Raw genomic sequence first — 13,592 nt, 5'->3', positions numbered from 1 at the left:
TATTGACCCTTTACTATCAAACTTTCTGCTTTTGGGGGCCAGTCAGGGATGTGGGTTTCCAAAATGGTTTTAATTTACTTTCATTGCTCAGTTTGAGTTGTGGGTTGGCCTGCAACACGGGGAAAAAATAGAAGGCCTTGAGAAGGGCAGAGGAGACCAGTTAATAATGGATTTGATGGGAAGGAAAATGATTTCTCTGGAATCCTAATAATGAAACTGTCCAGATAACCCAGATATATCCCAGCCATGCCATGAAAATCAGATATTCCATCTCTACAGTCCCTTTCCAGACTTTTATCTGCTGGCCGGGTGTGCATTGTGGCTTTTCATCTTACACCTCTACACAGCCCCCTACTCCTGTGTATTAATTGCACTGTATTGACCTGTAGGACCAATGAAACAGTTAAAATCTGTCAGAATTCTTGCTTCTGTTTAATTTTAAGCAGATGGAATTGCTTAGTGTTGAAAAACATGAGATCTGTGTTTCTTGGGTGCATGCAGCCAGTGACTTAACATTGCCCAGCCCTTGAATTCTAAGAAATAGCTCATTTCAGCCCATTTGACCTTGGAAGCAATTAAGAAGTACATTGTCTTTGTGATTTAGACATGGTATTCCACTTCTTTTTTTTCTCACTCCACATGAATGTAATTTTTTGCGAGCCTATGTACAATCTTCCCTGCCTGCTCAAGGCAAGGTATGCAGAAAGGGGTGCTTTGGCTCACTGGATTAGCTGCAAGATTCACAACCTCAGTGATAATCTCTGAGGTGGCATCTAGGCTTTCTAAAACATGTAGGCAAGTCCTACTTCCTGTGCAATGGAGATAAGATATTTATCTATTCAATAATTTGAACAATCAATGGATAGATGTTATTTCAGGTCCCCAAAACATAACTCTGAGCCACATTCACTAGAATTGAACTTTGTGGTGCTGCACAAGCACAAACCTTGGTGTTATTCCTTGTCTGTTTTCATATTTGGTAAGATTTGAGAGAGCAGAGTCACAACCCTTGGAGAATTGACCGTTCCAGAATTTAGTGTTTTTCACTGAGCTTCAGATCAAGAAAGACTTGAATAGTTTTTATGTTTGACTAGGGAACGTGTAACAAAACTGTTGTGTGGGTGTAACCAAGGTAGGGAGGGCAGAATGGACCTGGATCCCAGGTTAGCTTCTTTTCTGGTTGATCAGCTATGCTGCTGAGGAGTATTCCTCCCTTGCCCTCTGCTCCAGGCAGCCAATGTGTGGGAAAGGAACCCTGAGATTATTTCTGACTGCATTGTCCGTAGTTAATCCTGGATCATAGAAGGGCAGGAGGGGTCAAGTACTTCTTGAGGGCAGCTTGGGTACTTTTGGTTCTGGTTTGTAGTAAGAACAAGCTTGTGCAAATATCAACTTTTGAGGGAAATTTTTTTTTTTTTTAAGTTTTGTCAAACTTTGTCCATGATCACTTGTAAACGTATCATTTTTGTGAGAAGTTGTTTGAAAGTACATGATGCCTGAGCAATTCCTCTGTGTGTGCTGTCTCTGAACCCACTGAAATGTGTGTGTATGAAAGTTCTTACTGAAGAACAGTGCAGAACATTGCTGTAGGACAGTTGTTTCATTTCTCTGGAGTTTCTTTATCAAGGTAACTGCACTAGAAACTCCTTTTTTTTTAACGTCTGCAGACTCTGCCATGCTTGGTTCGGATGTGCAGTAAGGACAGGCTGCTGGAGGAGAGGGTGGAGGGGGCAGAGACTCTGGCCTACCTGATAGAGACAGACGTGGAGCTGCAGAGGATGGCCAGCATCACCGACCACCTCATCGTCATGCTCGCCGACTACTTCAAGTACCCCAGCTCCGTCAGCGCCATCGCCGACATCAAGAGGGTGCGTCCCTGACCCACCTCTGAACCTGCACACGTGGCCAAACCCAAACATAAATGAGCTCAGGATGGGTTTTCTTAATTCTGTTTAAACCTCATGCCTGAGATCCTCAGTTGAAAGGTGACCAGAGGTCCAGCAGGACTTGATTCTTGATGTTTCTACTCTCCAAGTCACTACTTTTTTGGAGACTTCATTAACCACACAAAAGTGTGTATTTCTGGTCTTCCCATCCTCTAAATTTAAACATCTTGCCTTCAGGAACCAGCACATTTCAGCTTCATAAGAGTTAATAGTCCATGTGAAGAGAGATTAATTTTCAATTCTTAGGTGAGGTTTGTGGAAAATCTGAAGTTCAGAGCTGGTTCTGTTGTGTTAAAGCAGTAAAATGGGGATGTCGTGCACTGTTTCATATTATGAGTTATCTGCACTTGCAAGACTTTGGATAAACAGAGACCAGATGTACCTTGGAGTCTTACTAAGTCTGATTACAAAGTACCCAAAGAAGTACAGAGCTTTGCTTTTTTCTGAAACTGGCACGAGAGACAGGTTCACTTCTCTGACTCTTGTTGAATGGGGTTCATTCTGCCTAGAGAACCCCTTAAATTCTCTGTAAAAATGCAAATGAAATAAAAAAAAAAGAAAATATAATTACAGTATAAAAAACAGAACAAAAAGAAGTTTAGCAGCTTAGTGAGGAGTAATGGATGTTGGCTGTAGCATCAAAAATATGATCAGGTTCCAAAAGTGAGTGGGGCAATTCTAAATATTATGACAGTGCTCTGAGTGTGCAGTAAGTCTGTAGAAGCAGCCAGCTGGAAATCCAGGGTGCTGGCTTTGGACAGAGTGCTTGGAATTGCACCCTGTAAGGTAAAACTACACGAGGAGCGAGTGAGAAATCTGACAAACAGAGAACTTGTCTGCTTAAAATATTTATAACAATTATATAATCCTGCTCCAACGTAGCTGCACTGGAGAGAATTGCTCATAGAGCTTAATTTTTGACATTTCTTTTATTTCAGTGCTTTGCTACCTTATACTGTCATTTTCCTGGCATTTTATGTAGACTTTGAAGATTGCATTGTTTTGTAGAACACTTTGGCACAGAGTTTTGAGGGCAGTCAGAGTCACAGAATTATTCTCAGTGAAGAGAACATGAGGAGATCTGAGAGCTCAAATATGCTGTTCCAAGCAGGGTCAACTTCAAACACATTTTATGATGCCTTTAGTGCTTCCATTAATTGTCATCAAATCACAGAACATTCTGAGCTGGGAGGGACCCCAAGGATCATCAATCCAGCTCCTGGTCCTGCACAGACACCCCAACAATCCCACCCTGTGCATCCCTGAGAGCATTGTCCAAACCCTCCTGGAGCTCTGGCAGCCTTGGGGCTGTGCCCATTCCCTGGGGAACCTGAGCAGTGCCCCAGCACCCTCTGGGGGAAGAACCTTTTCCTGATACCCAACCTCTTCCTCCTTAATATGACCTGAGATTTAGAGACCAACTTGGGCTCCTGCTTTTGCTTCAGTTCTCTTGATAAAACTTGCTTTGATTCTCCCAGTGTTTTCACTTCTTTTGGCTAGTTCCTGTAATTTTCTCTTGGGAGATAAGAATAGCTTTTACCTGAATATAGGCTTGATAGAGTCTTAACCTTGTTTTGGCCTCAAATTGAAGATGAAGTTGTCTTCTCTGTAACTCAACAGAGAGTTACAGAGAACTTAACTCTGGTTATTGCATTGAGCTGGTAAATGTGGACACGAGCTCAGGGAGCAGCACTTTGTGCTTCTGGCTTCCCCCGGGGTGGCAGACAAAGAGAGTGGGTAAGCAGCAGTTCAGAAGATATCAGGGTATGACAGTGCAGCTGCTTTGGTGGCTGATCCTGGTGCCTGTGCTGTATTTCCCAGCTGGACCATGACCTGAAGCACGCCCACGAGCTGCGCCAGGCCGCCTTCAAGCTCTACGCGTCCCTGGGGGCGAACGACGAGGACATCCGCAAAAAGGTGAGCTGGGGAGGCCTGGGGTGAGTGCTCAGCCAAGGGACAGCTGGAAGGCAGCAATTCCCACCCTCCCAGTGCTTTTCCACATATAAATAGGTCAGAATGGACCTCTCTCCTCCATTAATACAAGCTTTCAGATTGCATGGAATTGAAACAAAATGAATGCCTTGCTATCAGAGTATAACAAAAGTAAAGTTCAGTTGTCTAATGTCTTCACAGTGATCAACTACACTTGCACAAGGAGTTATCTTCAGCATTTTTGGTACTTGGCTACTCATAAGAAATTTCTGAAACCTGTATTGTGAGAGAGATAATGCACCTCTGTTCTCATTTATCCCATTATATAACAAATGTTTAAAAAAATAAACCCTGGAAAGTCTGCTCATATTGGGAAACAAGGTCAGAATTTGTTTCCTGATTCTCAGGTGACCAAGGGGCCTTGCACTGTCATAACAAAGGAATTGGTGATTCAAGCATTACAGCAAAGAGGTTGGTTGCTTGGAGCACTCAGTTAAAAATTAATGTGTGGAAAGTGGAGAGAACTTAATAAATGAATGATTAAAAGGAGCTTTTTTCTTAAATTAATCATAGATTTGCAGTGTCATGTAGCAAGTGCAGAAGACAGGAATATTTTCTGAGTTTATTTGCTGGTTAAAGGGAAAAAGCAGAAGGAAGGGGGCAGGAAAACAGAGTGAAAAGATAACATCATGAGGGTTTATCATTGGGAAACCACTCAGGATCTCCAGAATTCAACCCCATAAACTCCTATTTTGTTTTTTTAGTTAGTAGCGAGGGTCCTTCTTTTACACAGCTTTTAATAAACAGTGGGTGTGTAGATGCCAAAGTTGATTTATTATGCAAAATCCATCATTCATCTGCATATTAACTCCCTTTTATACTGGTCTTAAGTGTTTGTGCTGACCTTGTCTAAATATGACAGATGAGCTACTGGATATTTTCTATCCACACAACTCTACAATCTGCCTCTGATCTGTAGTTTGTATATATTGTGTGCACTCACACATGCTCATTTTTGTTTTATAATGACATTAAAGGTAATTCATGTATATGTATGTGTGTATATATATATATGTATGTGTATCTATAGGTAGATATGTATCTATAAAAATCACATTCTTGTTCCTTGGTGATTAAAAGCCATAGTGGAACATAGGATATATATTTTTTTATTTCTGAATTGTTGGTAGATACACAAAACTTTGTACTTAATCTAGTAAGAGAGTGTGGCATGCTGGTTTTAGCTGCAGGTTTTTATGTAACATTCAAAGTGCTGTAGCCAAAACCCCAGCAAGCCATGGATGCTGTTGAGTTGTGCACTGACCTGAGTTCTTTGGCCCAGATCATTGAGACTGAGAACATGATGGACCGTATCGTTAACGGCCTGTCCGAGTCCAGCATCAAGGTGCGCTTGGCTGCAGTCAGGTGAGCCTGTCCTCATCCATACACAACCTCTGTCAGTCTGTGCTGCACCTGGGAGAGCCCCTGCTCACTGTTCAGAGCTACTCTGAACTCAGTTCTGCTCCTGGGAACCCTCCTGGGGGAGAGGGGCACTTCCCCTGGGCTGGTGCAGAGTTTTCTCTTGGCTACTCCCAGGCTTCTCCTGGCCTGCTTCCCAGCCCAGTAATCCTTGTGAAGGAGCAGGGTGTGTACAGCTGTGTGCATGTCTCACAGGGAAGATTTCTCTTCCATTCCAGATGTTTGCACAGTTTGTCCCGTTCTGTCCAGCAGCTCAGGACAAGTTTTCAGGATCATGCTGTATGGAAGCCTTTAATGAAGGTAAGTGAGGAATAGTCAGTGCCTGGAGTTTTCTGGTCCATTCAAGGAGCACAGGGTGTCTGTTCAGTTGGTATGCCTTGCTGTAGAATCATGATACAAATTACCTAGAAATCAAAATCCTGTGGCCTTCTCCTAAGAGAGTCTTAAGTCAACAAAAGCCAACAGCAGCAAGTGTGTGATTTGTACTTGGTTTTTGGTTGGCCTTTTGTTTCCTTTTTTTCATTATTGTTTTGGGGTTTTTTTTGTCATCAGTATGTGAAGCTAAATTATTCTCAATGTTCACACAGGACACTGAAATCACTACATGTCCCTGAATCTCAGACTCAGGCTAGATGGCACAGTTCAGGCTTGGTCTGTAAGCCCTGCAAGATAATTTAGATGTGCGTTTTCTCCTGTAATTCTCTACTCTTACATCTCACTGCGAATTCTATAGCTGAAACCCAAGAGTTCAGAAAGACCTTTAAAAAGACACGTTATCATATAGTGCAATTTTCCACAAGATTAAGTGAGATTCAAGTGTGTAAGATATATCATCTCTTATCCTGTAATGTCACTCTCATAAATGCAGATAAATAAAGCAGTTTCTCTTTTAGACTTGAGAATGCAGAACAGACCAAGTCTGCTAGCACACCTGAAGGCTTGGGCAGTACTGACACCCATAGGAATTTTCTGAAGTGAACTTGACTGGGTTGTTCAGAAGTGAATTAGCCAGAGCACAGAAGGTGGTGTGGGCAGTAGGGAACAAGGGAGGAACACATTTGGTTTAGGAGTTGGTGTTTTGTTGCTGCTGGAGATCCAGGCAGAGATAAGGGACTAGCTTGTCTCAGGCTGTGCTCCTCTGAGAGGATGCTCCTTAGAAAATTTGTTATGCTGTGCTCAGCACAAGGTACAGAGGGGTCAGAGAGGCTCCTCCTGGAGCTTCCTCTGCGTGTGTCCTTTGCAAGGCAGAGCTTGTCCCCAATGATTTCTACTAAATTGGACTGAAAGCTCTCACATGTGACTTCTGTGAAATAATGCATTGCTCCAGCTTGTCCTGTGATGTGTATCATTGTCTGGGTCTGCACTGTTAGCATCAAAGCACCTCCTGAAGTCTGGAATATCCAGCTACAGCATAGTTCCAGGTATTCCATTTTAGTGATCTCTTCCTTATCCTACCAACAGAATTCCATTCTCTCCCCTCTGTGACTGCAGGTTTTACAGAATGCTCCAAATGAAATTCTTGTAGTAGCATCTTCCACGCTATGCAATCTTCTTCTGGAATTCTCTCCAAGCAAGGAGGTGAGTACTTAGCCAGCAGCAAGGAGAAGGGATGGACTAAAGTGAGATTACACAATTGTTCAATTAGCATAAAGGTGTTTAATTGGCACCCAATGCCTGTGACATGCTAAGGAGCTGTAATGTTACAGAGCCTGTGCCACTGATAGCTTGGGAACAAAAAAAAAAAATCTGCTTACAGTGCTGTGACAGTTAATTTGGTCTCAAAAGAAGTAGACACGAAGTTTTGTCATTTTCTTTTTACTAGTAAAACACTGTCATCTGAAAAGATAATAAACAAGAAGAAACCACGTTGATAATTTGCAATGTGATCCATTGTCTTAGAGAATTACTGCTACTGTAACACTGAAAATGCTGGCATAGCTGAGTCTTGTGTTTTTATTGTTCTCAGATGAACAGTACAGGATATCTGATTCTGCAGAGTCTGTATTTCATACAGATCATACACACAGATCAACACAGTGCCACAATTCGCCAAGTCTAAAATACTTTTTAATTACAGAAAATATTTGCAAGATTGTGTTGTATGTGGGATCCTGCAGGAGACTTTGGATTACCAAATTATCAGCTGGTTTTGGTGATTTTGATCACATCTGTGAGACAGAAATTTAACTGAAATAATGCCAAGCACAGTTCAATGACCATGGGACCAGCCATGGGGCTTTTTTGTTTTTTTAGCAGGTCAGGTGTTTGGGGCTTTGGTGGGGGTGTGTTAATGTTTTTGTTTTGGTTTTTTTTGGTTGGGATTTTTTTGGGGGGGGTTGTTTGTTTATTTCTTTATTTTTATTATGAGTTTTCTTGTGGAGTTTTTTGGGGTTTGTTTTTTTGATGGAATTTGGGTTTTTTTTCATATTTCCACTTCAGACTGGGGTTAAATACTGGATTTTCTGTCAGAATACATGGTTCATGTCAAAAGCATCATTGCCAAAAGAAAATATTGATTTTGTAAGGGGAAGGAATGTTTAGAAGTACTAGATTTGAAAGCCTCTATAAGGCATCTGATCTTTTTACATATCACCCTTTTCTTCTACATAATATTTTGCAAATCCAGCAGTCACCTCAGTAAATGAGCAAAGCTGAAGTGGCTGTGTTGTACCCTGTGAAGAGCTGAGTCATTCCAATTTGGGAATGTTTCCTAGTGCTGAGGCTGTAAAGCAGCTCTGGGGGCTGTGGTGAAATCCCTGGCAGGTTCTTGCAGTGCAGAGCAGCTGGGACCAGGTGAGCTGGGCACAAACTGCTCCTGCTGCTGCTCAGACAGGAGCCTGCAGCATCCAGCCTCTTCCACACATTCTTGTTTTCATTGGATGAACCAGTCAATTTATTTCAGGAGGAAAGCAGTTGTTCCAAGCTTCACTTCCATTAATCAGTTTGAAAGAAAAGTGCATGTACTGATATTTTTCCTCTCAATTAAAGATGTTACAAGGTTTTGTAGTTCAATCAAGAAGTCTACAGTTTTCTTTATTATGCTGAAGTTTTCATTTGATCTGATTACAGGACACAAAGATTTAATGTCAAGCAAGGTGTTGAGTAGCTTTCATTGTCCTTAACCTTTTTTAAACAGTGACATATATCCCTCTAATTACCCAAAATGATGTGATTGCTCATGGAAGATTGTTTTTGGGGAGCAGTCTCAAGTTGAAAGTTGCTAGGAAAACCTATTCGCTTGTGGCAGATATGTGTGTAATATCACAGCAGTGTGTGATGATGTATATACACATGTAAATGTGTGTGCATCCATGTCTCCACAAACACAGACATAGGAGAAAGCAGCTGCTTTCTGATTTTTATCATAAAACCTGCTTTTAAATGGTCATGGATATGGAGTGTGGCATGGCCAGTTCATGTGAGTGCACTGGACATGTTGTGAGCTCAAGAAGAAAATATAAAGAGATGTATTTTTAATATTTTCATATGTGCAGTTAGTCTAAGTAGTGCTGTAAAGTATCTGTTTTCCCCTTCTTCTTTCAGCCTATTTTAGAATCAGGAGCCATAGAACTTCTATGTAGTTTAACCCAGAGTGAAAACCTTGCCTTGCGAGTGAACGGCATTTGGGCTTTAATGGTGAGTAGAGACCCCAGTGAAATACCACTTGTGACTGTGCTCCTTAAAAAGTTTGTGAACAGATCTTGTAGAACTTGTCAATTGTTATTAAAAATTACATAATTGAAATCTGGCTTGTTGTTCCACCAAACTGCAGAAGAAAAATATCACCAGCTTGGAACATTTCATCCATTAGTCCATAAAGTAAAATAAATTCTTCAGTTTTGGTACTAATTTTGTTGCCAAGATCATTCAGAGAAGCAGTTAAATAGTGCCAGTAGTGTGGGGGGCAAATAAAAGCAGGTAATAACCAGGTCAGGTATAAGACAATGTGGAAATTGAATTCACTGTGTGGCTTACAGCTTGTTGCAAGATTAATTTAGGAAGGATATATTCTTGTAGGGAATAATCTACTAAAAGAGTAAAAGCCCAGGTTTTCATGTAAAAAAAGTCAATTAAAAGGTGTTTCTGTTTCAGAATATGGCATTTCAAGCGGAACAGAAGATCAAGTCAGACATCCTGCGAGGTCTGAGCACAGAGCAGTTGTTTCAGTTGCTTTCTGATTCCGATGTAAATGTTCTGATGAAAACTTTGGGACTGCTCAGGAATCTTCTCTCCACTCGCCCAGTAAGTAGAGCTGCAAACAAACCTTCTGAAAGCTGGTCAAGCAAGCAGCTAATCCAGGGCTTCTGTGCAAGACATTTCCCTGTTTTATCATCACTTTGATTTATTCAAATATCTATAAGCAAATGTGCAAATCAGTGTGAGAGAGTACTTGAAAGAATCCTTTGCATCCATGGAAACACTGTAATTATTACCAGGGCTAGACATTTTCATTTAATGTTAAATTCCATTGCACTTTTGGCAGCATTATTTTCATAGCAGTTTCTCTGTGAAATTTGTCCAGAACAACACTGAGGGTTGCACCATTGAGTCAGTGTATGAGAAGGTCCAGATCTTAAAGATACCTTTCTTTCTTCTTCCCTGGCACTTAAAACACTTCTGTTCTTATCCATCTGCATAGATAATACTGGCTTTGTGAATTTGGTGTGGGACTGTGCACTTAAAAATTGCAGATGTTCATTTTACACCCTGAAATAAAACGGTTGGAAAATGTAAGCCCAGGAGGTTTTTTTGACAGGGAGAAAGAGATATTCATGAAGGAAAAGAAAGGGGTAATCCCCTATGAAGAAGAGGGGAAAACATGCAGCAGACATTTGGCAAGTCAACATTTTTGAGGGGGAAAAACCCATGAAGCCTCTCCTGTGCATTTATCACATAGTGTGTTTCTACCAGAAAAAGGTCACAGTAAAAAATATCTTCTGGTATTTTTACTCATTGAGTAAACTTTCATAGAAAATTGGCTCTGTCTTAATGTGAAAAGATACTTAATAGCCTGTGATTCATTGAATTCACCCTGACAATTCACTGTCACTTAACTGTTCTCTGTCTGGAGCTATGTGCCAACTTCACTGCTTCCTGTGGCAGGTTTTAGAACCAGAACCAGCCATTTTCAACCTCTAGCCAAAACTCACTCCATAATAACTCATTCAGCAGCTTTCCAATGAAATCCCACTATTAGCAATTTTAAGAAGTCCTACAAGAATCCCCGAGGTCTTAAAGAGTTATAATGTGCCATGTGCTGGTCATCTCTGGTGCCTGTTTGCTGCCACTCCTGAGGTTTGGTATCAGTTAATCCAGTAGATCTTGTTTAATCTTTTCTCTTTTATTCTAGTGTAGGTGTTCATAGTCTGTCATCAATTGACCTTTGAGCTGTGACCCTGTGAACTTATGGCAGTTTTCCCAGACAATAACCAGTGCATCTGGCTTATTTCTCTGCCCTCTCTGAGACTTTGGAAATGTGGCTATTGGACCTGGGCACAGTGTCTCTGCAAGAGTAGCCAATATCAGAGAGGAAACATCCATTTTCTCACCCCTTTCTGATGTTACCCCCTGGTTATCAGAAGAGAAGTGGTTGTTTCCAACTGCAGCCTCAGACATTTAGAGCCTGGGTCAGGAGGGTTCAGTCCCCAGCCTGGCAGCTGGGACAGCAGTGTCTCCTCTCCAGCTGACAGGGGAAGCACCAGCAAGGCCCATACAATGCTCTCTCAGACAAAAGCAGTCTCCACATGAAGAATGTTCAGAAGTGTTTCTGCTGTCATAAATTTTTGGTTTGGGGAGAGCTAACTGGGAGCAGTGCTCTGTGTGCAGTGTTGCTACTTCTCACTTGGAGTAATTCAAGCAGGAATGCCCCTTCCTTGTGTGGGGAGTTACACTAAATGTATTTCATCCTTGCTTTGGCAGCATATAGACCACATAATGAGCACTCATGGGAAGCAAATCATGCAAGCAGTGACCCTCATTCTGGAAGGGGAGCACAATATAGAAGTCAAAGAGCAGGTACCTTTTCTGTTTTGTGTTGTCTTGGCAGAATAAAATGTAAGAGCAAATAATGCTTGCTGTTCACAACATGTAATTTTTGTTTGGGATTATGATGTGCTGTGAATATTTTACTGAGATCTGTCAGATGAATAACTTGAGTACCTATAATAATGCTTTTCTTTCTAATGGATTGTTACAAAATTGCTTGAACTGAATTCAGATTGGTTTTGCAAATGTAGGTTTGGCAAAGAGGAGGGATGTGAGAGCAGAATTAAATTAGGGCCGTTGCATAGCAGGAAAGGATCAGTAGGAATAGAAGAGTAGCACTAGCAGGGGAAAGAGCATCCTGGTAGAGCCCAGGAAAAAGTGGGGAGGGACCTGCTCTGACAAATTAAAACTTAAGAAAAGCAATCTGCAAGAGGAAAGGCCAGCAGGGAATTGCATCCTGGAACCAATGTACAGGGACAGCTGCTGTGGGGGTGCTAAAACAGCAATTAGAGGATAGGTGGGCAGGATTTGGCTGGATAACTCTTGTGCCAGACAAGACATGTAGTGGGAGAAGAGAACCATGCTCCTTCCTCATATGGGGTGTGTGGTGGGGAAGGATGGGGGCAGTAAGGAGCTGTGAGAGATGCCAGAGGATTGTTTTGGCTTAGGTTGGATGTGGGTAGCAAACAGCTTGGGAAATGGGTGTAGGAGTAGAGCTGGTCTAAATCCCTGCTCAGGGAAGAACAGGCTGAAGGCCAACAGGCCTCCTTTTGTGATTTAAGTGCAAAATTAGCAAAATAAATCCCCAGAGACTCTTGCTGGCAAGTTCAGTGACACCATGGCTCTGAAACAGCTGAGAACTAACCACATGTGTCCTCCTAAGTAGGTCTTCCTGATAAAGCTGTGGTGACAGGAATGGTCTTTATTGCCATAGATACTTACCTTGCCATGCCTATCCAAATTACTTTGCAGGAGAACCAGCATACCTGGGAAAGGGCTGGGGCTGAATATGGGCTTTGGAGTTGAGTATTTCCTTGGTCCCTGTGGTGCAGCTGGCTCTTATTTTAAGATCCAGTACTACCTGTCTGCACACCAGAACCCCTGCTTGGAGCAGGACAGTGCTTGTCTCTGTCACTGCTGGCCTCATCAGGATGTAATTAGCAGCTTTGAAGTAATTAGTCTCTGCAGCTGCTGACACAGTGCAGTGCAGCTTAGACACAAGCACCATACAAGTGCTGATCATGCTCCAGTGTCCTCCCAGCATGTCCAGTAAAGATGATCAAGTTCTTCCAGAGCTCTTGGGAAAGAGCTTGTGGAGCATCTGCTGGTGCCCCTGAGATCCAGGGAAGGGCTGTGAGCTGTGGCAGTCAGAGCTCTGTGCAGGTAGTGCCAGTGTGGGTCAGGGTGCTTCAAGGGCATCCCGTGGCATGGCTTCTCTAATTTACAAGAAATATCTAGCTGCAGAAGTAGCTGGAGTCACCTCTGCAGGTGACAACTGTGATTAGACTTGTTGAAAACAAATTACTCCTCTGCCAGATCAGCAGAAAGACTCTCCTCTTCCTGGCCTTAAGAAGGAGGTGGAAATGGTTGGGGTTTGTTATTTTTCCTTTCTGCCCAGCCACTGCTACAGAACAGACTGCTTTGTATTCCAGGACATTTATTCTTATATGTTACAGATTTCCATAAGAGACTTAAAATGTTCTTCCTTGCAATGAATTAATGAGAGCTGCTCTTCATTTTAAAATGGTGATGAATGTTTTTGGCCGGGGCTGCTCTCCACAGCTGGTAATTCCTTGGCATTGGACCTAGATGTGAGCAAGCTGGAAACTCTAGATTAAATATATTAAAACTAATTAAAGGAATTGTTTTTCCCAAGTTCAGAGCTGTCAGGGAAGCTGGCATGGAATGTGATCTGGGGCCAAATAACTTCCCAGTTTTTCTCTCTTTCAGACATTGTGTATCCTTGCCAATATAGCAGATGGCACCACAGCAAAAGAACTGATTATGACCAATGATGACATCCTGCAGAAAATCAAATACTACATGGTAGGGGGAATTTCTCTTAAAGGATTTGTGTTGGTCTTTTACAGGAATGAAAAGAGGAAAGTGCTTTAGAATTTTATTTTGTGAATTATTCACTATCATGCATTTAATTTCTGTAACCAGTGGGGGTGTAAGTGCAGTTCTGGATGGCAGAGATGTAAAGAGGAACTGACTGAAATAAAAATCCAGGGGTTATTTCCCATAAAA

At 41.9% G+C, this 13,592-nt stretch overlaps 1 protein-coding gene across 6 annotated transcripts in view; it reads left to right on the top strand.

Moving 5' to 3' along the window:
• Positions 1–13,592, top strand: part of ARMC8 (armadillo repeat containing 8) — a 60,668-nt gene that overhangs the window by 41,973 nt on the left and 5,103 nt on the right. For all 6 annotated transcript variants that reach the window (XM_033068766.1, XM_033068762.1, XM_033068761.1 and 3 more), the window contains 9 exons: positions 1,668–1,868; positions 3,768–3,863; positions 5,221–5,303; positions 5,576–5,657; positions 6,849–6,935; positions 8,901–8,993; positions 9,450–9,599; positions 11,277–11,372; positions 13,293–13,388. In XM_033068766.1, coding sequence (XP_032924657.1) covers positions 1,668–1,868; positions 3,768–3,863; positions 5,221–5,303; positions 5,576–5,657; positions 6,849–6,935; positions 8,901–8,993; positions 9,450–9,599; positions 11,277–11,372; positions 13,293–13,388 — 984 coding nt within the window. The remainder of the gene's footprint in view (positions 1–1,667; positions 1,869–3,767; positions 3,864–5,220; positions 5,304–5,575; positions 5,658–6,848; positions 6,936–8,900; positions 8,994–9,449; positions 9,600–11,276; positions 11,373–13,292; positions 13,389–13,592) is intronic.

The sequence above is a fragment of the Catharus ustulatus genome, chromosome 10 (genome assembly GCF_009819885.2).
Source record: "Catharus ustulatus isolate bCatUst1 chromosome 10, bCatUst1.pri.v2, whole genome shotgun sequence".
In the NCBI taxonomy this organism is placed as follows: domain Eukaryota; kingdom Metazoa; phylum Chordata; class Aves; order Passeriformes; family Turdidae; genus Catharus; species Catharus ustulatus.
The sequence above is the reverse complement of the archived record's forward strand: the minus strand, read 5'-3'. Positions and strand labels throughout refer to the sequence as shown.